Below are 24,013 nucleotides of genomic sequence, written 5' to 3'. Positions count from 1 at the left end.
TTTCTAAGATTTTCTGTTTCTACCAATGCAGAATGGTTTAATTCTGAATTGATCTGGGACTTCAACAGAAAATTGAGCATTTTTGCGAACTTGACATGCACTTAGAGGATTTGGGCATGTCTAGAAATTTCCTACCGATTTTACTACCGATAGCGCGACGCCATCTAACGATTTTCTACGAATTTTAGGCACACCATACCGATTTTGGAACCATGAGAAGTGGAAACATTGCTTGATTTCCACCGAAAGTTTGAAACGCACACATATGAAATATGAGTCATTTCTCGGATTATTCAATTTACATTCTTCCGTACAGAATTCAGTCCAAGCGCTATGGACTTATATTAAAAATTGCAGAAAACAAGGGTTATAGACTATCGAAGGAAGTCAAGTATGAACCTAGAATAATCTTTGCCATCCAGCTATTTGATAAGCAGTGTAGGCCTATGCTAGCCTATTGACTTACATCCCAGCTACATTATATTGAAAACTGTAAATTTATCCTTAGTTATATTGTTCCTAAGAGTAATTTACTCTACCGCAAACATCCCCTTGTGTGCAAAAATACATGACAAATGTTTAGTATCATCACAAACTGTCTAAAGTGGAAACTATGCAAAGCAGCATAGTTTCCATACTATAGCACTTAAAAATGCTAAGTCTTGAAGCATATCCATTCCTGGTTGACCCTCCCCCTCCATGGGGCAAACTAAAAAGGCATGAAGTGGGCAGGGTTTGAAGCTGAGGGAAAAGTTGGGGTTGTGCACATTATATTTTAAATAGGCTACTAATTCCAGTTATCACTGGTAATTTCTGTATAGTAGAAAGTCAAAAGATAAGTAAAAAACAGCAAAATTCTATTTAATTGACATCTTGCTATCTCAGAAAGGGTTTAGGTTAGGAAAATGAAACTTTCAGGGATGAATCTACAGACTAAAGTATGTCCTGGGAAGGTATTTTGAAGCAACTACCTCCACTCCTTCCCCCTCTGGAGTACCCTGACCTTTGATGACCTTTAAAAATATATGTGTTATAAAAGTGAAACCTTGCAAAATAGATTTTCTGCTTAATTAATGTGCAACAAAATTGTTTTCAGCTTCATAACTTTGCTTAATTCCATTTTGTAAGGTTTTAAAGATATACAAATACATTTCCTAAATTTCAAAAAAAAAACATTTATATGGCTCAAAATTCTACTCAAATAACAGCAATTGCATTTTTAGAACTAAAGGCAGAGAAAAAGCAACTAGTAACTGAAAATTAAGATAAAATGTTGTTTTGTCAAAATTTCAATAGGTATAGATCTGTCATGCAGGCAAATTTCAGGGCCCTCTAGAGGGAGAAGGAGTCGAGCTGGGTACTTTAAAATACCTCCCTGGGACATGCTTTAGCCTGTAGACTGATCCCTGAAAGTTTCATTTTCCTAACCTAAACCCTTTCCAAGATAGCAAGAAGTCAATTAACTAGAATTTCACCTAAAAAACTTACACATTCATTAATGTTAATATCCAAGATTATTCACTTTCACTTTTGAGTTTAAACTAGCCAGCTATATCTGAACAAAACAAACCTCTGGTTTTGCTTGCAGATAACATTTTATAGAATTAGTATTAAATATAATTTCATCCATATTGTACTACCCCAACTTTTCCCTTTGCTTCAAAACCCTGCCCATATTATGCATTTTTAGTTTGCTCCATGGAGGAGGAGGGTCAACCAGAAATGGATATGCTTTTAGAATTAGCCATTTTAAGTGCTTTAGTAGGGAAACTATGCTGCAAAGCAGCATAGTTTCCAGTTTGGACAGCTTGTGATGAAACTAAACAATTACCAAATATGTAGCCCAAATTGTAGATTTCCCTTGTACTTTTCTGTTTTTTGATTTGTTTATGTTGCTTCCTTTCTTTTAAATCTATTTAAATAAAAGAATGATGGATAGAAAAAATGCATAGGAAACATGTAATTTAGGCTATATATCTGCATATAAGGGGGTAGGGGTAAAGTGAAGCACTTGAATTAATTATGTAGCCTAGGCTAAGTAAATATTTAGGATTTCTTGAAGTATTTGGTAAATTTTTTAGTTTAGCTACTTTTTGCTGTCTTGGAAAGGGGTCAAGTTAGGAAAATGTGACTTTCAGTAATGACTCCATTGCCAGTTCCTGTTATTTAAGCAGAATTTTAAGCCCTGTCAATGGTTTTTTTTCTAAATTTAGCAAATGTATTTGAAGATCTTAGAAACCTCATAAATTGGAATTGAGCAAAGTAGTGAAGTTGAAAACAGTATTTTTTTTTTTAGATCATTTAAGCAGAAGATCTATTTTGCAAGCTTTCACTTTCTCAGGAGAAAGATTTTTAAAAGCCATCAATGGTCACCAACCTCTAGAGAGAGAAGGAGTGGAGGTTGGGACTTAAAAATACCTTCCTGAGGCATACTTTGGAACTTGTGTCTTATGGCAATCACAGTTAAGTTCTGTTGAGAAGTGAAGTTTGGTTAATACTAATGAAATAAAACAAAATATGTTAAAAATATAATACTTTATCAGCAAAATTATGGAAACTACAATCAAGAATTATAGAAGGGGGTCACTCAGACTGCATTATATTAAATAAGTAACCTAAACTAAGTTAATTAAACCAACATATCAACTAAATATATAACTAAGTTTCTTTTAGTTTCTTTTTGTTTTGTCTCTTTTGAAGTGTAATTTCGTTTTGATTGAAATGCAGGGTTATTGTTTTTTTTCTTCTTCTTTTCTTTTTTCTTTACTTTTCTTTTTTATTTTTTCTTCTTTTTCGTATTGTTTTTATTTGTATGTGTATTGGGGTTGTAAGACCAAACAAGCTTTGCTTCGGGCCATTTGCTTGTTTTGTTTGTTATTTATATTGATAAACCCATCTTTCTCTCTCCCTCTCTCTAAAATATAGCTACAATTTAGTTTCCCACCAAGCTGAGGCTAATATTGTCTGGCATAAAGACCATGAAAACCAATTATTGTCTTATGTTTGCAATACAAGATATTGAGTGTGATAGCTATAAGAAAAAAAACCCATAATTTAGTCTGTAGACCCATCCCTTAAAGTTTCATTTTCCTAATCTAACCCATTTCTAAGGTAGTAAAAAGTAGCTAAATTAAAATTTTACAAAGTAAATTTCAGAATTTATTAAAATGAAATTAATGGAACTCCTATTAATAGACCTATATACTAGGCTTACTATTAGATTCCTTATTTTGTGCTCTTTCCAAATATCATGGTTATCTTTCTGATGATACGTCCCATTCCTCCTTGTGGTCTTGGATATTGGCTCTAGGAACAAGGCTCTTCAAAACTAAAAGAAAATACAAAACAAAATTCTTACTTAATGATATGAAACCTTTTTTCATTAATCAGGTTATCATGTTTCCTTCCACTGTTATCCACATTTTAAAAGCATTTTAAAATACTACTAACAACTCACCACAGTACCAAGCTCCTGGAGCCAACACAGCTTCACATGTTCCTCTTCCATCCCAGTCTATTCAAAGGCTCCCTGTTTAGACCCTTCCAGGAAGTTCACATTTCCCTTACAACATCCTTTCACACCAACCAAGGATGACCTGCTTTCTATTTAGACATAGCAAGTTTGCCAAAATGGAGGATCTGTGGCAATCTGTTGTCCTTCATTCTCAGAATGTGCTGTGGCCATATCAACCTTTCTCTCATTATAGCCCTAGAAATCAGGATTGGACCACACTTTTTATACAACCAACTGTTTGAAATATGGTCAGTCAGTTGGGTACTCTAGGCAATTTCTCTAGAAAACATCTTGCAAATCTTCCACTATTTTGGAATGTCTGTGCTTTAGAACCATAGTTGACTGCTACCATCTCTGTAGCTTCAAAACCTATCTGCCTATTCTTTCAAACTTTTTTCAACAGTGAAAAAAAACAACCTAGGCCTCAGCTATTCTACTTTTACCATCTTTTCTGCTCTCACCATATTTACTGATAATGCAATCAAGGTAAGTCATCAAACTGTCCACTTGACTGATTTTTCCATTACCCAACAAATTTTTTTTCATATTCCTAGCCTTAGCAAGTTAGTTTTCTTGCAAGTCCAGGGAAGTTTGTCTTCCCTGTTTGATTGTGTTCTCCCATTGCCTTTACTGTGCTCCTTAAGATGAAATCCATCTAAATGACCCTTATAAATGGGGATAGAACACAACCCTGCTTAACTCTAGATTTAATATGAAACCAGCTACTAGCCTCAATTCTTACCTTAACCATAGCAATGTTATTCACATACATAGCAATAATTGCTTGAACATATTTGTCTATTACACCTTGCAAGGGTAAGACCTTTGCTAAAGTTCTTCTATCATCTGAATCAAATACTTTCTCATAATCTGTAAAACTAAGGGCTAAACGTAGTTGATGACTCAGGTACTCCTCAGTTATTACCCTAAGAGGGAAAATTTGTTGAGATGTCCTCTACCCTTCCTAAAACTGCACTATTCTTCCCTTGAAACTTTGTTTACAGCATCTCTGAGTCTAAAATGTATCATCATACTAAGTAATTTGCAAGCAACAGAAACCAAGCTAATGCCTAGGGGAGATGTGGGTACCCTAGGACATGTTAAAATTTTTGGCAGATATCTGGAGAATGCTTTGGTCAAATTACTTGATTTTGCTACTTGCTTGAATTGAACTGAATTGGCTTTCTCCCAGATTTTTTTGAAGATTATTCTCTCGATAAACTTTTTGGTGCCAACAATTTTCCTAACCCCCTCCTATTGTCCCAGAGTATCCAGACCTCCAGGTACTGGACACAAATTTTCTTGTACCAAATATCATTTATTAAAAGCCTGTGATCTACTTTGATTACAATAGCTGTATAAAACAGAAGCTTGTATCATTTTTCACTCAACAACATACTTTGAAAGGTCAACATCAAAGCTCAGGGCTTTTGCTGCACGTTCTGTGCCACCACTCAGATTAGGTTTTAGCAGGCATAAATCAATTTTGCTTGCCATCACAAATACCTTGTCCTTTGTCTCTAGAAATATGAACTTCCAAGTAGGGAGCTTCTGTTTTAGGAAGTTCACATTATATCCTTCTATTTGAATCCCCAAGACCTCACCAGCATGATACTTTGCACTTTTTATAGTAGTATATAGAACCAGTGCAAAATCACCAGGCTTTATCTCCTCGGTAGGTTCTTTTACAGCCTCTTTTAGGTCACTCATGTGTAATCAATCATCAGTGTCAGCACAGATATCAACAGAACAGTATCACTACTGTTGTCTCTAAAATGTAATGTCACTTTTACTCGCATCTTTTCTGTGTTTGCATTCCTTTTGTGGTTTTCTGTATTTTATTTTCCTTTGCTTTCTTTTTTCTCTTTGTCTTTCTGCTTCAAAATGGCATCTTTAACAGGGATTGCAGTCAACATCTTTGATTGACCAAGCTTTCTTCTTCCCTTTTTCTTCTGAATGCCAACTTGATGTTCAGGAAGAGGAATTATCTAACTTGGGAGAACACAAATAGAATTATCAGCCTTCCAAGTCCCAGGCACTGGCTGCCTGCCTGATGAACTGCTCTCTTCACCTGCAAAACCCTGCTGTTAATGCTCACCTTCCAACGGAGACTTTGGACTGCTGGTAGAAGTCAAAGATGGCAGAAAGTCAGATTCTTGCCAGACATCTGGATTGAACAGATAAATTCCAGATTTAGAAAAACCACTCATAATGTTTGGTGTCGTGAAAGCTTTTGGGAAAGCAACCCCAAGAAGTTCAGAAATTTCGTTTTCTGTGACTAGTCTCCCAGGATGGTTTCTAAGCCAGTTTTCAGTAGCTTGGCAAAAATAACTTCTTAATGGTAAATAGATGGTTACAAAAGCAGCTGTAGCTTATTTGATGCGTTTGGGGGAATGTAAGAATTTGCAAACCCATTTCCTTTCAGCAGAAATAAAGTTGTAGCTCAAGTGACTATCATGGTTATCTGTGAGCAGAAGCACTGGTTGCTTGGGGGAGCAGAACTTCTGATTTCCAAACCAATGAGCCTTTTCTGAAGTTTATACAACGACTCCTTTCATAAAAATTGTCTATTAAAAAGGCGCTAGAACTTTCAATTTCCAATCAAATGAGCCCCTTTTGAAGTTTCTACAACAACTTCTTCTTTACAAAGTGCCCTGGTCTGAAAAAAAAAATAATAATACATTGTGCTGAAAAAGATTTTTAAATTTATTTCTTAGATTTAGGAAAAAGCCTTGATATGGGTTAAATTCCTGCTGAAACGTTAGAGTTGTATTTTCAAAAACTAGAGCCAATAAAAAAAAGCAGACTGAAAATCCAAAATTCAGGCAAAACAATTTCGATCAAAATTTAGATAGACATGTCATCAATGAAGTCTTCTAAGCGTTAGAAAAACGAGGAAAAGAGTAAAGGTAATTCCTTGACAACTTCTTTCCTGGGTATATTTTAGGCCTTCTTCATTCATTGAAGTTTCATTCATCTAGCTCAACTACTTCTAAGATAGCAAGAAAGTCAACTAGAACTTTACCAAAACGCTAGAATAACAAAACAGCTGTGTCATACAACTCTCTAATTAACACTGTCTCCAAATATAATGAGTGCTGTCATGATAATTTACTATGTCATCTCCCCCTCACCTACTAAAGCCAGAAGCGGTCCTGGGCTATATAGAGAACTGCAAGAAACCGATATAATAATTAAGTTCTCACTATACCTTGGTATGTAGACAGTTTATGTTTATAAGATTTTCATGTTTTCTTCTATTTTCATCTATGTTTTTAAATTATTTTCAGATGATATCTTTATCCAATCTCTTATTCTTTTTGTTTCGACTGCAAATGTCTGTTAACAAACAGATCCATTAACTGAGGCAATGAAAAATAATTGATAAATATCTTAATTGTGGCTATATCTTATGCCAGCTTTGCCTCTCATTCAGACTGTCTGTCGTGCCTTTTTTCCCCAATTAGCCATGGGTTTCAACTTTTTGATAAAAAAAAAAAAGAAGCCAAAACAGATAGTTTGAATGAGAGGCAAAGCTGGCACAAGCCTTTTTCAGAATTGTGTAAAAATAATGCATGCTTTGCCTCTCTGGTGATTTTTGAATTCAAATGAACTTGGTGGACGTTGATGAAAAAGTTGAGAGGCATGACCTAGTGGAAAAAAAGCCAAGACAGATAGTCTGAGTGAGAGGGAAAGCTGGCACATGCCTTTTTCAGAATTGTGTAAAAATAATGCATGCTTTGCCTCTCTGGCGATTTTTGAATTCAAATGAACTTGATGGACGTTGATGAAAAAGTTGAGAGCCATGACCTAGTGGAAAAAAAGCCAAGACAGATAGTCTGAGTGAGAGGGAAAGCTGGCACATGCCTTTTTCAGAATTGTGTAAAAATGATGCATGCTTTGCCTCTCTGGTGATTTTTGAATTCAAATGAACTTGGTGGATGTTGATGAAAAATTTGAGAGCCATGACCTAGTTGAAAAAAAGCCAAAACAGATAGTTTGAATGAGAGGCAAAGCTGGCACAAGCCTTTTTCAGAATTGTGTAAAAATGATGCATGCTTTGCCTCTCTGGTGATTTTTGAATTCAAATGAACTTGGTGGACGTTGATGAAAAAGTTGAGAAGCATGACCTAGTGGAAAAAAAAGCCAAGACAGATAGTCTGAGTGAGAGGGAAAGCTGGCACATGCCTTTTTCAGAATTGTGTAAAAACGATGCATGCTTTGCCTCTCTGGTGATTTTTGAATTCAAATGAACTTGGTGGACGTTGATGAAAAAGTTGAGAGCCATGACCTAGTGGAAAAAAGCCAAGACAGATAGTTTGAGTGAGAGGTGAAGCTGGCATAAGCTTTAGTGGGAATAGGGCGAAGTTCTCATGATAGTGACTATTACATTCAGGAAAGGGGTGGGTTAATGAATTGAATAGTACTTCTCTTTTGTAATTACAGTGTAATTACTCTTTTGTAATTACAACATTCTTTAGCCCATAGAACAGAGTATTACCTTATAAAGTAAATCATGTGATCAGAGCCAGCCCAAGAGAGGAATGGGGGAGGGGATCTAAGTGATTATCTGAGGCCTCCTAGTGTGAGAAGCCCCTTGCCTATGCGAGTTTTTTTTTATGTTTTTAATATATATTTTTAAGATCAATAGACATTTGACAGTTTTATCAGATTTTGGTAATTTTATTGCTAATGGTTGGATTTGGAGTAAAAGAAAATGATTATGGTAAAACTGTAAAAAACGTAGCATTTGTAGCAATGGAGGGGATTGTGGGGTTAATTAGCCTCCGTAAATCAATAAAAATGTTTTTGTTTTTTTTTGTCACCACCTTTTCACTGGTTTTTTCCATCTAAAGGCGAATTTTCATGAAAATTTCGGAAAATGAGGTTAAATTTAAAAATCTACCTTTTATACCCTGCAAAGTTAAGCTGTTCTAGTCAGAATAAATGTAAAAAGACTGAAAACTGCAGTTTTGTTTAACAACTGTATAAATTTAGCATCATTTGCTGAAAGATAGAAAGTATCATTGATTTTTACCGTGTGAATTATTTGCCATTAAGGAACTGTTTTTATAAAAAAGTTTGAAGGAATAAAGAATACCATAGACCTCTAGTCCATCCTGTATAAAGATTAAATAAAAAAAAAAAAGTTTTTTTTAACTGAAAGTAAGGAGCGACATTAAAACTTAAAACGAACAGAAATTGCTCCGTATATTAAAGGGGCTTTTCCCTCATTAATGCCACGCTCTTTACGCTAATGTTTTACTCTTTCTCTCAAGTTTAATTTTTAAAACAGTAATTTCTGTTCGTTTTAAGTTTTAATGTCGCTCCCTACTTTCAGTTAAAAAAAAACTTTTTTTTTTAAATTTTATTTCTGAACGTTTTTGAATTAATGCATGTTTTGATTTTGGCTCTCCGCACATGAATAATTAAAAAGAAATTTGCATATTAATTTATTTTTATGGCTAAATGGCTTTCTCATAGTTTTGATCGGACGATTTTGAGAAAAAAGCAGCAAGGGAGTAGGCCTAGTTACCCTCAAATTTTTTATTTATTTAAAAAGGCAACTAGAACTTTTAATTCTTACGCACGTTTTTATTAGTAAAAATATACGTAGCTTTCGAATTAATTTACGTAACGAACTTCTATATTCGTATGTTTTTATTATGTATATAAGGGTTTCACCCCCTCATCAATACCTCGCTCTTTACACTAAAGCTTAAATTTTGTCCCAATTCCTTAAGAATGACCCATGAATCACAAAGGTCGTAGAATAAATAGTTGAAATTAATAAAATTACTTTAGCGTAAAGAGCGAGGTATTAGGAGGAGGTGAGCCTCTCATATGCGTAATAATTTCTGTTCGTTTTAAGTTTTAATACTGCTCCTTACTTTCTGTTGAAAAACTTTTCCATATTTATTTTTTCATTGTTCTTTTAAAAAAATGTTAAAAAATCCCGCGCTCCGTTCATGGAAATTTTCTTCCCCCATGACAAATTCCTCCATAGAAAGTTCCATGAAAAAAACAACAACAAAAAAACAAACAAATAAAGACGCATCCATGATCTGTCTTGTGGCAAAAAATGCAATATTCCACATTTTTGTAGATAGGAGCTTGCAACTTCTACTGTGGGGTTCTCTGATATGCTGAATCTAAAGGTGTGATTTTCGTTATGATTCTATGACTTTAAGGGGTGTTTCCTCCAATTTTCTAAAATTAGGCAATTTTTTCAGGCTCGTAACTTTTGATGGGTAACTCTAAACTTTATGAAACTTATACATTGAAAATCAGCATTAAAATGCGATTCTTTTAATGGTAACTATTGTTGTAAAAAATCCGTTTTTTAGAGTTTCGGTTACTATTGAGCCAGGTCGATCCTTACTACAGTTCATTACTACGTACTAAGTAAGTAAAGTAAGTAAGACGGCACTAGACCCTTAAAGTCCAAACCGGCGGTGCTGATCTCCGTTTCATGGCCCTTCAGCCAGGAAGTGCAATGGGGGGTTGGGGGCCAATTATCCTGTGTTTTCACACACCCTTCCTGCTTACCTTCTCTAGATTTCTCCAGGTACCCATTTAGAGCTGGATCGACTCTGACTGAGCTTACAAAGTCACGCCACTGACCCCCATCCCAAACTAAATAACTGGCCATAACTGGGATTGAACCCGCGCCCCTTGGACACAGAATTCCCATGCCAGTGCACCAACCACTCAGCCAGGACCGCTTAACGAACTGTTTGATTTCAATTGTTAAGCTATAACATTACAAAGTAATAAGATAGATAATTGCAGGCATGGCTAAGTGGGATATAAATATGGTCAGCTGTGAGTTTGACAAATTTAGAAAATGCGTCTCAGGAGCTGAAAAGGCCAGAAAAAGGAAAATTATTGAAGAGTTAAAAAAAACTACCAAAAATAACTTAAAATGGCTGATTTAGCAAAAAAAAAAATGAATAAAGCATGCTGCTTTCGCTGCAGACTATTCAGTTTAACTGTATTTAATAGCAATTACAGTAAACTATATACATCTGGAGTCAACAATTGTTAAAACGTGGATAGCTGTTTGTAGTCCCATGAGTCTTCCATTAGTCAAATTAAATTAATTATAAAATGGGTAGAACTTGGATTGAGACCGCTTACTAACAACTCACCGAAGCACCAAGTCATCCGAAGCCAACCCAGCTACGCGCACTCCTCCTCCATCCTAATCTATTCAAGGCCCCCTCTTTACACCCTCATAGGAATATCCCATTTCTCTTAAATATTTTTTATGACATCCTCCCACCCCTATCGCAGACGACCTGCTTTCTGTTTAGTCCTAAGCGATTGGCCGAAAATGACAATCTTCGACAATCTGTCATCCTTCATCTGCAGAACTCACCCCGTCCATCTCAAACTTTCTCTCAGAAAGGTTGAGCAATATGTACTAAAGATATAAATTAAAACATACTAAAGAGGTTCACCTAAGTTACCCAGTACTTGACAAAACAAAACTTCGCTTTCCAAGGACAGGATGAAAAGATTTGATAGTCTGACAATAGTAATTTTCTAAGTAGCCTATAATAGAAATAATAAGTGAATTTGATCCCATTGTGAAGGAGCATATGTAACCAATTAAAGACAGCAAAACACATGTACATTATTCGGCCATCGAAATTTAAAATGAGTTGATCAAACTGATTTGGAGGTAGGTATAAAAAACTACCCTCAGGAAGATAATGGATACCAAGTATTATTTCATCATACTGGACTACACGCCTGACATCAGGCACCAAGAGCTTATGTCTCTGGTGGTTCACTGCGTTTCAATGGAATCCAAGATGAAAGTAGGAGACTGGTTTCCACAGTTCATCCAAACAGCAGATTCACCTGGTGAAGGGCTGTCCAACGTCCTTCTATCAGTTTTAGAACGTTTACGAGATCCCCTCGAAACCTGTAGCCAAGGACATAATAACGGGGCCAACAAGAAGGGAAAGGAACAAGGTGTTTGGGAAAGGATACTTACCATCAATTAAAGAACTCTTTTTAAACCGCATAGCTGCCATAATTTTAATTTTATTCTTGGTTTTATGACCAAGTGTATTCCTTGGGTGCAACTATTTTTAAATCACACAACGGCTCTATATGATTCTTTTAAGAATCAACAAGGGAATGGGTGTGCCTAATGAAACATGTCAAAGACAGATCACTAGTTTCAACATCACTAATAACCCTGTCAAGAAAAGTGAGGCCAAATTACTTCCTAATCAAATTGAATGATTTGATTTCATTTTAGAGATCTATATCTGGTATGATGTTTTGTTTGTGGTTAATGAAGTATCTAAAACTCTGCAAGCCCCAGACATTCAACTGGATATAGCAGTAGTGTTGGGCGATAATTTGATTTAATGATATATTGATCTATCGATATTTCTATTTTCGATATTCCATAAAAGATATAATGATTTCGGTATTTCTGGTCAGTTTTATGCTCTGATTAACTTTTGGTTTTGCCGTTCAACAACAAAAATTCTAATTCAAGAGGTTATTATAAAATTTTTACAAAATGTAAATAAAATCCAGAAAAAGACTTCGATTGTATGAACAAATATCCCAAAAGCCCAGATTTGAAATTACTTGGGGTCAAGATAAAGAAAAGTAAACTATTGGCTATTCAAAATCAGTAACATTCCTTAATATCTCCCTGAGAATTTATTCTGCCTTTTGGAGATTAAATATACAATTAAAGCTTTTTAAATGAAAGTAAGGAGCAACAATAAAACTTAAAAGAACATAAATTATGCCTTATATGAGGGGGATAACCCCTTCTCAATACCTCGCTTTTCAAGCCCAAGCCTTTTGTGTTTTTTAAATCCTAATGCAACGGCTTTTGTAAAAAAAAGTTTCAGGAGTTGTTCTTAAAGAACTGGAACAATATTTCAAATTTTAACGTGAAGAGCAAGGTGGCGAAGAGGAGGCATTCCCCTCATATAAGGGATGACTTTTGTTCACTTTAATTTTTAGTGTTGCTACTTGTTTTTGGTTGAATTTTATTTTAATTTAATTTCTTGTCGTTTTTCAAATAATGTTGGAAAATCCACCTTCCCTCTCCATGGAAAACTCCCCCTCAAGAAAACTACTCCTTGGAAGGTTCGTCCCACGTAAGATCTTCCTTCTCTCAGATAATTCCATCTCTGCCAAAAATTCGCCCCTGAATATTTCTTGTGGACAATTCCGCATGGAAAGTACTTCTCAGCCTACTTTAATTTGAAAAAGACTTATTTTCTTTTAATTTCAAATCACTTTTCAAACAATGCTGGAAATCCTCCCTCTGTGGAAAATTTTTCCTGGATGTATTCCCTTCTCTATGTCCCAATAGGAAGTTTCTCCCGCGAAAAACTCCTCTATGGAGAATTTCTCCCGTGGAATCACCCTCCCGCCACGGGAAAAAACCGAACAATTTCAGCCTCTTTGAAAATTTTACCTGGGGAATTTCTCCGGAATATCTCAACATGTAAAATTCAATTGACAAAGAGAAAGTAAGTCAAATAACAAGAACTGCATATAGGAATTCCGATGAATTCCCCCGTTTGAAGTTTCCGTTGAAAATTCATCCCAGAAACTTCCCTCCCCATGGTAAATTCCCCCACGGAAAATTCCCCCTCTCCGAAAAATGTCTATTTACTTCCCAAATAACAAATACTATATGTAAACATTACACAAATTTTACAACTTACAACTCTTTCCCTGGGGACGGCGGGGGGGACCTGTAAACCCGAGAAGCATGATTATTTGTCCTTTCAACTATTCTGATTGAAATGGCTATCTCAGAATTTTGATTAGATGACTTTGGAAAAAAGGATCATCGGAGGGGGTTTAGTTTTCCAATCTTTTCGGTCACAAAATGGGAAACAAGCAGTTTTTCGGTACAATCATCCTGGCAAAAAACGCATCTGTGATCTTTCTTCTCGCAAAATATGAAAAATTCCACATTTTTGCAGATAGAAGCTAGAAACCTTCACAGTAGTGTTCTCTGATATGCTGAATCTGATGGTGCAATTTGACGGTTTTCATTAAGATTCGTTGACTTCTTAGGGATGATTCCACCGTTTCTCGAAAGTCTTGCAAATTTTCTTCATGAATTTTACCGATCTGGAATCAGCTTTAAAAGACAATTCTTTTGATGTGTACTGATATTAAAATTCTGTGTTTCAGTGTTTCGGTTGCTACTGGACCGACTCTCTCCCTGCTTACAGTTTGTTACCAAAAATTGTCTGATTAACTGATGTGCCATTAACTGGTGGTGGGCATGGACATTAATTTTATGACAACTTCGCATAGGCATTTCTGAGACCCATATAACGAGACTTCCACGATTTTAGTGGATCAGTTTTTTCTTTAATTAAACGTTTCTATAAAAGGTCGGAAGAGCCGGGAAAGATGCGGCTGCCGGCGAGCCTTGCATTGACTAGTGAAACTTCGCCAACTGATCCCTACTAACTGGCTTGATGCTGTAGTGCCTTAATCACAGGGACTGTCACAGCGATTGCATCTGTTGATACAGATTCCAGCAAGGCGAAATTCCTGGAGGTAATATTTATTTAAACGTAAATCGAGGTATGTGGCAGTCGTGGTGAATGGAATCTGAACAAGCCTTATAAGTCTAGAAGGTATTTTGTCTAGCCAAGCCTTTTGGTGGTCTTCAGCAACATTTGAGAGTCTACCCTCACTAAACGTAGTTTGAGTTTTATAACAGGCTATGCCAATTTATGGATACAGCTATGCATGCTCTTCATCGGCATGTATGAGTCAATGGATTGAAGAAATTAATCTTCTCCATCTTCTCGGTCATTTGCGAAACAATTTTCTATATTGGATCTTCTCTGCTAGACATCGTAGATACCAGAAAAAGTAAAAAATATCCAAATATCGTTTTTGATATCGATATTTTACGGTATATCGATATGTCGATATCCAATGTCGCCAAAGACTATATAGCAGTAGTTCTTGGAAAGGATTAGTGTCACGAATCAGAAAGTATTGAGATTTGAGATTAAGGTCAGCTATATGAACAGCTGAGGAAATAGCACAAGTAATAAATATTCAAACGGAATTTAAGTATTTTTGGATAAGTAAGAAGACCAGGGAGCTCTTTCAAATTGAACATTTAAGTAGTAGTGATCTTATATGCAGTTTAAGCAGGCCCATAGGCGCTAATCTTTTCTTCCTCGCCGTTAATCACAAAGAAGTTTAACGGCAATTCCCTCAGGTCAAGACGTGTTTTTGATTATTGATCTATTGTGCACACCTGTTTGTTACGTAATACTATAGGGGAAGCTATTGCTTACCTATGCAAGTTTATTGAGGATGACCTAATTTTGCGTGTCAATGGCACTTGTTTTGATAGAGCTCTCAGCCCCCTAGCAACCAATTCCAACCGGGGCCCTAGTAGCAAACAAGTACTATTGATTATTTACTTATTTTGCAAAACTGGTTAATACATAATAGTTAATTGTTTACCTATGCGAAGCCCTAGCAACCAATTCCAACCGGAACCTAGAAGCCAACAAAACTATTAATTATTAATCTATTACCTGCACCTGGTTGTTTACTGCTAACACGTGCATTGAAAATTCAAGATAACTATGGAAACGTACTGTGATTATTTGTGAAATATTTCACATGTTTTAAGGAAATGCAACTAATTTTGAAGCAAGTGTTTGAATATTATCATCTTGTTTCGACCAAACCACAGTTTCAAGCGTTGATTTGCATATTTTCTTCGATTTTCAAAAGCAACGCAGTTCATGCCACCGTGGCACTATGTGGCTAGCCTCTGGCACCCTGTGGCACCTGCTCTCATCACATCACCGTTTTCAGACATTTGAATATCCTGAAAGATGTTTTTATTTGAACTGTTAGAACTTTCTATTTCATTGTTAGATCGTGATACTCCAAGGCAGTCAACGCCACTGTGGTGCTCTGTGGCCAGCCCGTGGCAACCTGTGGCACATATTATCATTCCTAAGGCCCTTCCAGACATTAATGAACAAAAATGATGTTTTAACTCCATTGGTTTGTGTTTTCGCAAGCCAATCCCTTTGTGATGGGCTATGGCGTTGCACGGATCATGACACCCTGTGACTGGCCCATGGTATCTTGTAACACCTAGTATCTGACGAAAATAACCGTATAAACTAAAAGAACTGGAAAGATAGGATAAACCCTAAGAGCCTTCTCCATGACACATTGTTTAGTCTTTACAGATCGAAAGCAGCCTAAGGGCCTTCTTCAAGACATATTGTTTAAATTGGTCAGAAAGGAAAAAGACTAAGGCTCTTCTTCAAGACACATTGCTTACACTGGACAGATACTACTCCCAGTTCTGCCTCCGTCACTTCTGGCCCCTGATATAGGGTTTTCCGTTCTGATTCTACTGGCTCAAACCTTGATTCCCACTCCAGTCCCGTTTCCACCGGTCCCGGCTCTGCCAGTAACGGTTCCGCCACTTCTGCCCCCGATCCTTCCGGTTTGGGTTCCACCAATTCTGCTCCGAGTTCAGCTGGTTCCGGTTTTGCCACTTCTGCCCTCAATTCAAGAGTTCTGTTCGCGCCAGTTTTCTCCCGAGTTGCGCGGGTTCCAGAATTTTTTTCATGCGGCTTCCCCCTTGGTACTCTGTGGCTGTTCATTGACAGTAGCTAGTTTATTGCATGTTTTTGATCAGTCTTAATAGTTTACTGGAAGGATAATCACTTACATCTTACTTTAAAAAGTTAAAGTGAAATATTTCAAGAAAGTGTGTGTACATGATAAAGTCATCGTAGCATTGAATGCTAACAAAGAAAAATATTTGATCTATGAAACACGCAATAATGGTCGTATTTGAAATGTATTCGTGCATTGTTATGACAGTGAGAGTTTAAATTCCATTGGAATACCGAAAAAAAAATCAACTCTTATGGTGGTGGATATGCGAAAGTAGCATTTCCAGAGATGATAGTGCTCAAAGAGAATGCAAATATAAAACTATTAGTTGACGACGAAGGCCAACTTCTTGCTACTGCTGGTTGTAACACGTTGCCTGTTGATAGATTTTATCGCCACCTGTCTGGTATTAGCATTCAAAAAAGGCAAGAATAAGACAAGTCTACTGTAGCACCAATATCATAAGCCACAGTTTAATATGTGCCAAAACTGCCATCCATGTAAAAATAATGTCGTAACAGATAGTGAAACCACAAGTAAAATCAAAAGGACGGTGATAGATAATATAACAAAGGAAAATAAAGATGAATTTGTAAAAACAAAGTACCTGCAAACATTATTAGTACCATCGACTGTTTACCGATGAACACAGTCAATAAACCTAATAATAGCAACGATAATATGTGCGGTGATGTCTTAAGCGAAGCAATGTTAAAAGTCATACATGACCCCGAAATGAAATAAATGCCATGTCAAGATAAAACATGATGAATTATTTTTTGAAGTGGATTCGAAAAATTCAATTTTTTTATGATGAAGATAATAACATGTAGTGTTGTACGTGCAATTATTTCGATAAGCATATTTCATTGTATTACTTTGAAATGTTTCCCGTATTTTAGGGTACGCTAGAAACTTCAAAATTTAGAATTTGTATTCAAAAGTCTGGGATGTAAGAACGGGAATTTTCCGAAACAGACAGTATTACCTGGCTTACAAGTATGAAATAGATGGATAAGGTTTTTAACAAAGTTTGAGAGAGATAAACCAGATTCTTTTTAGAGTTAGAGACATATGTGAAGTGAGAATGTATCAAAATACAGAGGCAAGTGGCTGAAGCCTGACATATTTAATTTTTCACAGAAGAGGAAAAAATTTAGCCTTCTGTTCTAGAGTTTCACATCTCAACCGCAAAAATCACCATTTAGTCTTGTTGCTATGCTGTGAGATCTTTGTTTCCTGGAATTTCTGGGTATCAATCTAACAATACACAGTGATTTGACATTATACACCCCGGCCTTCTGGACAGATAATGGGTTTTCTACAACATGGCGTCATAGACAAAAAAGAAGAAAAACAGTTGTCATACCACTGTGATATTTGTTTCAGGGGAATTTCATGGTACCATTCTGACAACTTTGTTTCCGAGAATTTTATGTTTTTTCGATAACTCTTGGCCTTGTGCCTTCCAGTGTAATCTGTATTACACGACTTCTATAGACATGTATCAGAGAGTGAAAGTATCCATCTGGTCATGTTGTTATTTCTTGAGGTAGTTGTTCCCGAAATTTTGTATGCATCATTCCGATGACGGCCCTACCCCATTGACATGCCTGCTAAGCATTTTGTCGATGAAATAACACAATGAATTTGAACAAAGCCTTGACAATTTGGAGAACTTTATTATCGTTAATTGAACAGTGATTGAATTGTCAACATGTCTAGCAAAAGAACTTTTGATATGGATTCTAATTTATCACAAAAGTCATCTTTTGTGCGGAATATTTCCATAGAAGAGAAAAACGTTGCACTTCACTTCTGAATATTTTCCAAAGAATAGGAAAAAGTTACACTTCTCTTGTGGATTTTTCAATGGAAGAGAATAAAGTCACACTTCAGTACTGAATTTTCCCAAAGAAGAGAAAAAAGTATCAAATTCTGTTCTAAATTTTTTCTAAAAAAGCGAAAAAAGTTCAAATTTGGTTCTGGTTTTTTCCAAAGAAGAGAAACAAGCTACACTCCTGTTCTGATTTTCCCAAAAAATGAAAAAAGCCCAAGTTCTGTTTTGAATTTTTCGAGAGAAGAGAAAAACACATTTCAGTTCTGAATTGTTTCCAAAGAAGAGAAAAAAAGTTACGCTTCTGTTCTGGATCTCTCATCTGTATTACAAAAGTCACCATCTGATCTTGTTGCTATGCCATGATGATCTTTGTTTCAGGGTAATTTCATGGCATCATTCTGACAACTCTTTGTTTTCGAGAATTTCATACTTTGTTTTCGAGAATTTCTTACTTTGTTTCTGAGAATTTCTTGGCCCGGTGCATCTCAGTATTGTTCTTAATCGTACTCAGTATCGTACTTAATATTAAAGTTTAAATCGTATCGTATATTTGCATACTTGCGGTTCTGTTGAGGGGGAAGTGTGTGTTAATAGAAGTAAAATCAAGGGGAAAAAAGACATAAGACTTAATTGTATATTTTGTTCATTTTTTTTATGACAGTAGTCCCTGCTACTGTCATCTGCTAATTTGCAGTCATAGATGGAACCATTCATTTTTCTATTGAAGTGCTATCACTTTTTTTCACTAAAGCTATAGATGGCACCACAGCTGATTTTTCACTTAGGTTACATTATGTTAACTGATTTTGAGTTAGATTCATTTCGACTGAGTAAGCGTGCGCGCACGCTTACTCAAAAATCAATTTGTTGGTCAGTGACAGAGTGCCACAGGCCGGGGATTGCTAGAGAATAATACCAACAAATAATGAACAAAATCTGTAATTTAGTCATATGTCTTGTGCCTTCTTGAATTTACCTCTAATAACCCATCTCCCCTCAACGGACCCACATGAATGCAAAAATATTGTATGATTTAAACTTTTAATATCAAGTCATAATATCCGTCAAATACATTCGCATTGCACAAATGGCTTCACTACCCGGTGATTTAATACTTATTTATAATTTCTGTCGAAAGCCTCGTATGTCACTAGAGGTCTAGAGAGAAAATGCGTGGAAATTTCAGCTTAATCTCCCTCGTATGGTTTTATAACCTGAAAGGAACAGCGGAGGAAATAATACCAATGAAGAAATGAACAAAATATGGAATTAAGTCACATGTCTTGGGTCCCCTTGAATTTAATTCCAATAACCCATCCCCCTCAGTGGCCCCCACATGTATGTAAAAATACAGTACGATTTAAATAACTTCGAAGACCACACTGCCTTTCCATGACGAAAGTAAAACAGTTCAAAATAGGGATGATACCTTTTTATTGACAGTGAATAGACATAAAATTAATTAACTGGATATTTCGAACACATATACAGTGTTCATCATCAGCAGTAAAACTGCTGCAGTAAAGAGTTTTACTGCTGATGATGAACACTGTATATGTGTTCGAAATATCCAGTTAAATAATTTTATATCTATTCACTGTCAATAAAAAGGTAACATCCCTATTTTGAACTGTTTTACTTTAGTACAATTTAAAATTTAAGAATAAGTAATAATGCCCGTCAAAATATATTTACATTGCGCAAATGATTTCAGTAACAGATAATTTCATGCCTATTCTTAATTTCTGTCGAAAGCCACATATGTCACTACAAGTCTATTGAGAAAATATGTAGAAATTTGAGCATAATCTCTCGTATGGTTCCATGATCAGAAGGAAACAGCGGAGCAAACAATCCAACAAAAAGTAAATAAAATATTGAATTAGGTTGCATCTCTTATGCCCCCTTGAATTTACCTTTAACAACCCATCCCCCCTCAACGGGCCCACACGTATACAAAAATACGGTACGATTTAAACTTTAATATCAAGTTATAATACCCGTCAGATGCATCCGCATTGCGCAAATGATTTCACTAGCCGTTAATTTCAACTTATTTTAAATTTCTGTAGAAAGCCACGTATGTCACTAGAAGTCTAGAGAAAAAAATATGAGGGAATGTGAGCATAATCTCCCTCTTATGGTTCCATGACTTAAGAAAATATAGAAAATAATATCAACAAAAAATGAACAAAATATACAATTAAGTCTTATGTGTATTTTCCCTTTGATTTTACTTCTATTAACACACCCTTCCCCCTCAACAGACCCGCAAGTATGCAAAAATATGATACGATTTAAACTTTAATATTAAGTGATGATACCCTCCAAAATACTTTCGTTTTGTGCAGATGATTTCACTAGGTGGTAATTTTATACTTATTTTACATTTCTGTCGAAAGCCACGTATGTCACTAGAGATCTAGAGAGAAATTATGTGGAAATTTCAGCATAATATCCCTATTATGATTTCATGACCAGAACAGAACAACGGAGAAAATATTACCAAAAAAAGAACAAAACATGGAAATCAGTCACATGTCGTGTGTTTGCCTTGGATTAACCTCTAATAATTTATCCTCCCTCCCCTAAACGTATCCAGATTTATCGATCAAAAACTACAGTTTTTGTCCAGTACTGTATTTTTTATGTCATGGGTATACTTACAGTGAACTTCTCAGCATTAACGTACACAATCCTCGATTGAATGACTTCATAGTGGCAAATACCCTTTCCTACCTGTATAATATTGATTTCAATGCCCTAGGAATAAACTGTTTTAATAATTTTTGTAAATTTGTTTATTAACAAATAAAATGTATGTAGAATAAAAGTCTGTGTCAATATCTTTTAGATTTCTTCTCCCATGTTTAGGTGATCAGTCTTCAATATATTTCACTGTTGGATTTCAGGCATCTTGTAGCCTTCGTGTATCTGTAGTCATTATATACACCCGTTCAAGATTGTCTCTAATATAATTGTAAAATTCTGTGTACTGAGAAGGAATAGACAGACTATTGAGCACTTCCGGTTAAAAAAAGGCTGGCTCAGTGAAAAGTTCCAAACGATGCCACGGGCCAGCCACATGGTGCCACGGTATCGTGAACTGTCTTGGAGTATAATGAGTGTATGGCTTTTTAAAACATAAAGCATTGGATTTAAAGCATCATTTACATCAGGAAATTGTCTGAAAATACTTTAGGAATGATAATGTGTGCCACAGGCTGCCACGAGCCAGCCACATAGCACCACGGTCGTGTGAACTGTCTTGGAATAGTACGATCTGAAAACGTTCCTACTGTTCAAATAAAAACATCTATCAGGGCATTGAAACGTCTGAAAATGCTGAAGTAATAATGACGTTTGCTACTGGGTATCACGGGCCAGCCAGATATTGCCAGGGAGGTATGAACTATGTTGATGTTTGAAAATCGAAAAAAAATACACATATCAACTCTTCAAAGTGTGATTTCACTCGAAACTAGATGAAAATATTCAAATGCTTGCTTCAAAATGACTTGCGTGTGCTTAAAATATGGATGTGTGTGACAAATAAAGAATTATGGCTTGAAATACAATACAAAGAGTACAGAGTGCCACATGCCAAGAACAGTCATGCTCCATGGAGGGTAATTCATTTCTTTATGTTTCATCCAATGTTCTCACCATTTGCTTCGATGGGGTGTTCCTAGAGAAAATTCGAATTAGATTTTACGTTCGTAATAAAATAAAATTATGGATTAAATGTTTATCTTACGCTATCATCTTAAAAATGATAGTTGACAGTTTTTACGAATGATCTTGTTACGTTTCCATGGTCCTCTTGAATTTTTAAAACATGTGTGGGCAATTATTAAAACAAACAGTAGTATGGCACTGGTTGCAATGACTTTGTATAGGTAAACAATTAACTGTTGTGTAACAACCAGGTGCGTGTAATAAATCAATAATCAATAATGCTCGTTGGTTGCTAGGGCCCGGTTAGAATTTATTGCCATGGCTTCGCATACGTAAATAATTAAATATTATATAACAACTAGGTGTGTGGAATAGATCATTAATCGATACTACTTTTTGGCTGCTTGGGCCCTGGTTGGAAATGGTTGCTATGTCACTATAATAAATTGAGCATGTGTAAGCAATAACATCTCCTTTAGTATTACGTAACAAAAAGGTGTGCCCGCTAGCACACCTATCTTGCGTCTTGCTCTGAGGGAATCGCTGTTAAACTTCTTCGTGATAAACAGCGAAGAAGAAAAGAGTAGCGCCTATAGGCCTGCTTAAACTGCACATAGGGTCACTACTCATTTATGCTCTCTGCTTGTCCAGGCCGATTCATTCAGCTAGATGACTTAAAAATTGTTTTGAGTTTTTTGCAATCTTCATATTTTGAAGTCACTGAGTGATGAAGATTTAAATAAACACTATTAAGCACTTGAATCCAAATTGACTGATGCTACCAGGGCGAGCCACAACCTGGAATATCTATTAATATGGTTTATCCTTATTCGAACTGTTATTTATCGTCATGGTTACGCAGTTTGGTCCTCGAAATTGCCAAAGAAGAAGAAGAGTATTCAAATCAAAATATCAGTAACGAAAAATAAAGATTAAAAGGGACTTTCTCATTGGGCAAAGAGGAGATACTTATATTAGCTCCGAGGCACCAATTGGTTGGAGGGGGAAGGAGGTAAAGTCCCCTTTAGACTTTTAATAATTCGTTTTTTTCATTTCCATTGAAACATACTTTTTGGGGTATTTTCATTGAAAAAATCGTAAAAAAAAAACAATATTGATTTTTTGTAATGACTTGTCCATGGGAATTTAGGTATCTTATTCCTTTTTTTAGCTGTGATGTCACTCACTTGATTACTGAGCTTCCTGACTATGGCAGCATAAAGAAGTATATTTCTGGAACTGGATTCAATGGAAAAATTGTAAGACTTGCTTGGTTTCTAGACTCAAACAGGTTTGTTTTCTTTTTGATTTAAATTTCTTTTTAATTATTCTGCAAACTTGGCTAAACCAAAGTGTGATTGGGACCCTCGCCTTAAAAACGATCCCTTAGAAATGTGAGTTTCGTTTTAACATTTTTCCTTTTAATAAAGATTTACATCCCGTCATAACTAGCTGTCAGTTGGAATGAAAGGTTTGCAAAGGTCATGCTTTGGGGATTTGTCGCTATTGAATCTGTGTGTTTAAGCTAACCACTGACCAGAAAGAAGAATCAAACAGTTCGTGGTAACGAGCTGTAGTAAGGAGCGATCCGGCTCAATAGGATTAATTTCATTAAATTTGGTCTTACACATCAAAAGTTACGAGCCTGAGAAAATTTGTCTTGTTTTGGAAAATAGGGGGAAACACTCTTTACGCAAAAGTTATTTACTGTTTTATAAAGTACAATTGAGAGAATGAGTCAAACTTTAGCGTAAGGAACGGGACGTTGAGGAGGGAACAACCCCTTTCATACACGGAGTAATTTTTGTTCGTTTTAAGTTTTAATGTCGCTCCTTACTTTCAGTAAAAAAAACTTGTTTTTTTTATTTAATTGCATACATAAAACAAAAGTATTATAGGGAAATGGAAATAGTAAATTTAGGTAGTGTTTGTCATTTCAGTTCAGTGCATTCTATTTATTTAAAATTGGATTATCCACTAACAAATGGCACTTATTTGAACTTCATTTAAAATTTGAATTCTGTACACGTGGTCTTTCTGCGGTTAGCAGCTTGGGTGATGGTATTGCAGATTACAGTTTTCTTTTGAATATTTTGCGCATTACAGCTTTTAACTCAACAAACTTCTAGCTGTTTCGAAGTTATGGTCACTCTACTTTTCGGAGCGTGCTCTTCGGAGGAATGCCGTGTAAGTGTGTTGTGTTCAGTCTTTTTGCACGATTTTTGGTATCAACAATAGAAAAATCTAAAAAAAATTGGCCTCTAAATATCTTGATTTATACATATTACCCAGGCACG

The 24,013-nt window shown here is 35.8% G+C and overlaps 1 protein-coding gene across 1 annotated transcript in view; it reads left to right on the top strand.

Moving 5' to 3' along the window:
• Nucleotides 1-217: 217 nt before the first annotated feature.
• LOC136032177 (DNA-directed DNA/RNA polymerase mu-like) overlaps nucleotides 218-24,013 on the top strand; it is a 59,754-nt gene continuing 35,958 nt past the window's right edge. Inside the window, exons 1-2 of the mRNA XM_065712368.1 lie at nucleotides 218-391; nucleotides 22,888-23,007. Of these exons, the coding sequence (XP_065568440.1) occupies nucleotides 273-391; nucleotides 22,888-23,007 (239 nt within the window). The 5' untranslated portion in view covers nucleotides 218-272. The remainder of the gene's footprint in view (nucleotides 392-22,887; nucleotides 23,008-24,013) is intronic.

This window comes from Artemia franciscana, chromosome 10 (assembly GCF_032884065.1).
Source record: "Artemia franciscana chromosome 10, ASM3288406v1, whole genome shotgun sequence".
Lineage (NCBI taxonomy): Eukaryota > Metazoa > Arthropoda > Branchiopoda > Anostraca > Artemiidae > Artemia > Artemia franciscana.
Note: the sequence above shows the minus strand (reverse complement) of the source record. Positions and strands in the feature narration are given on the sequence as shown.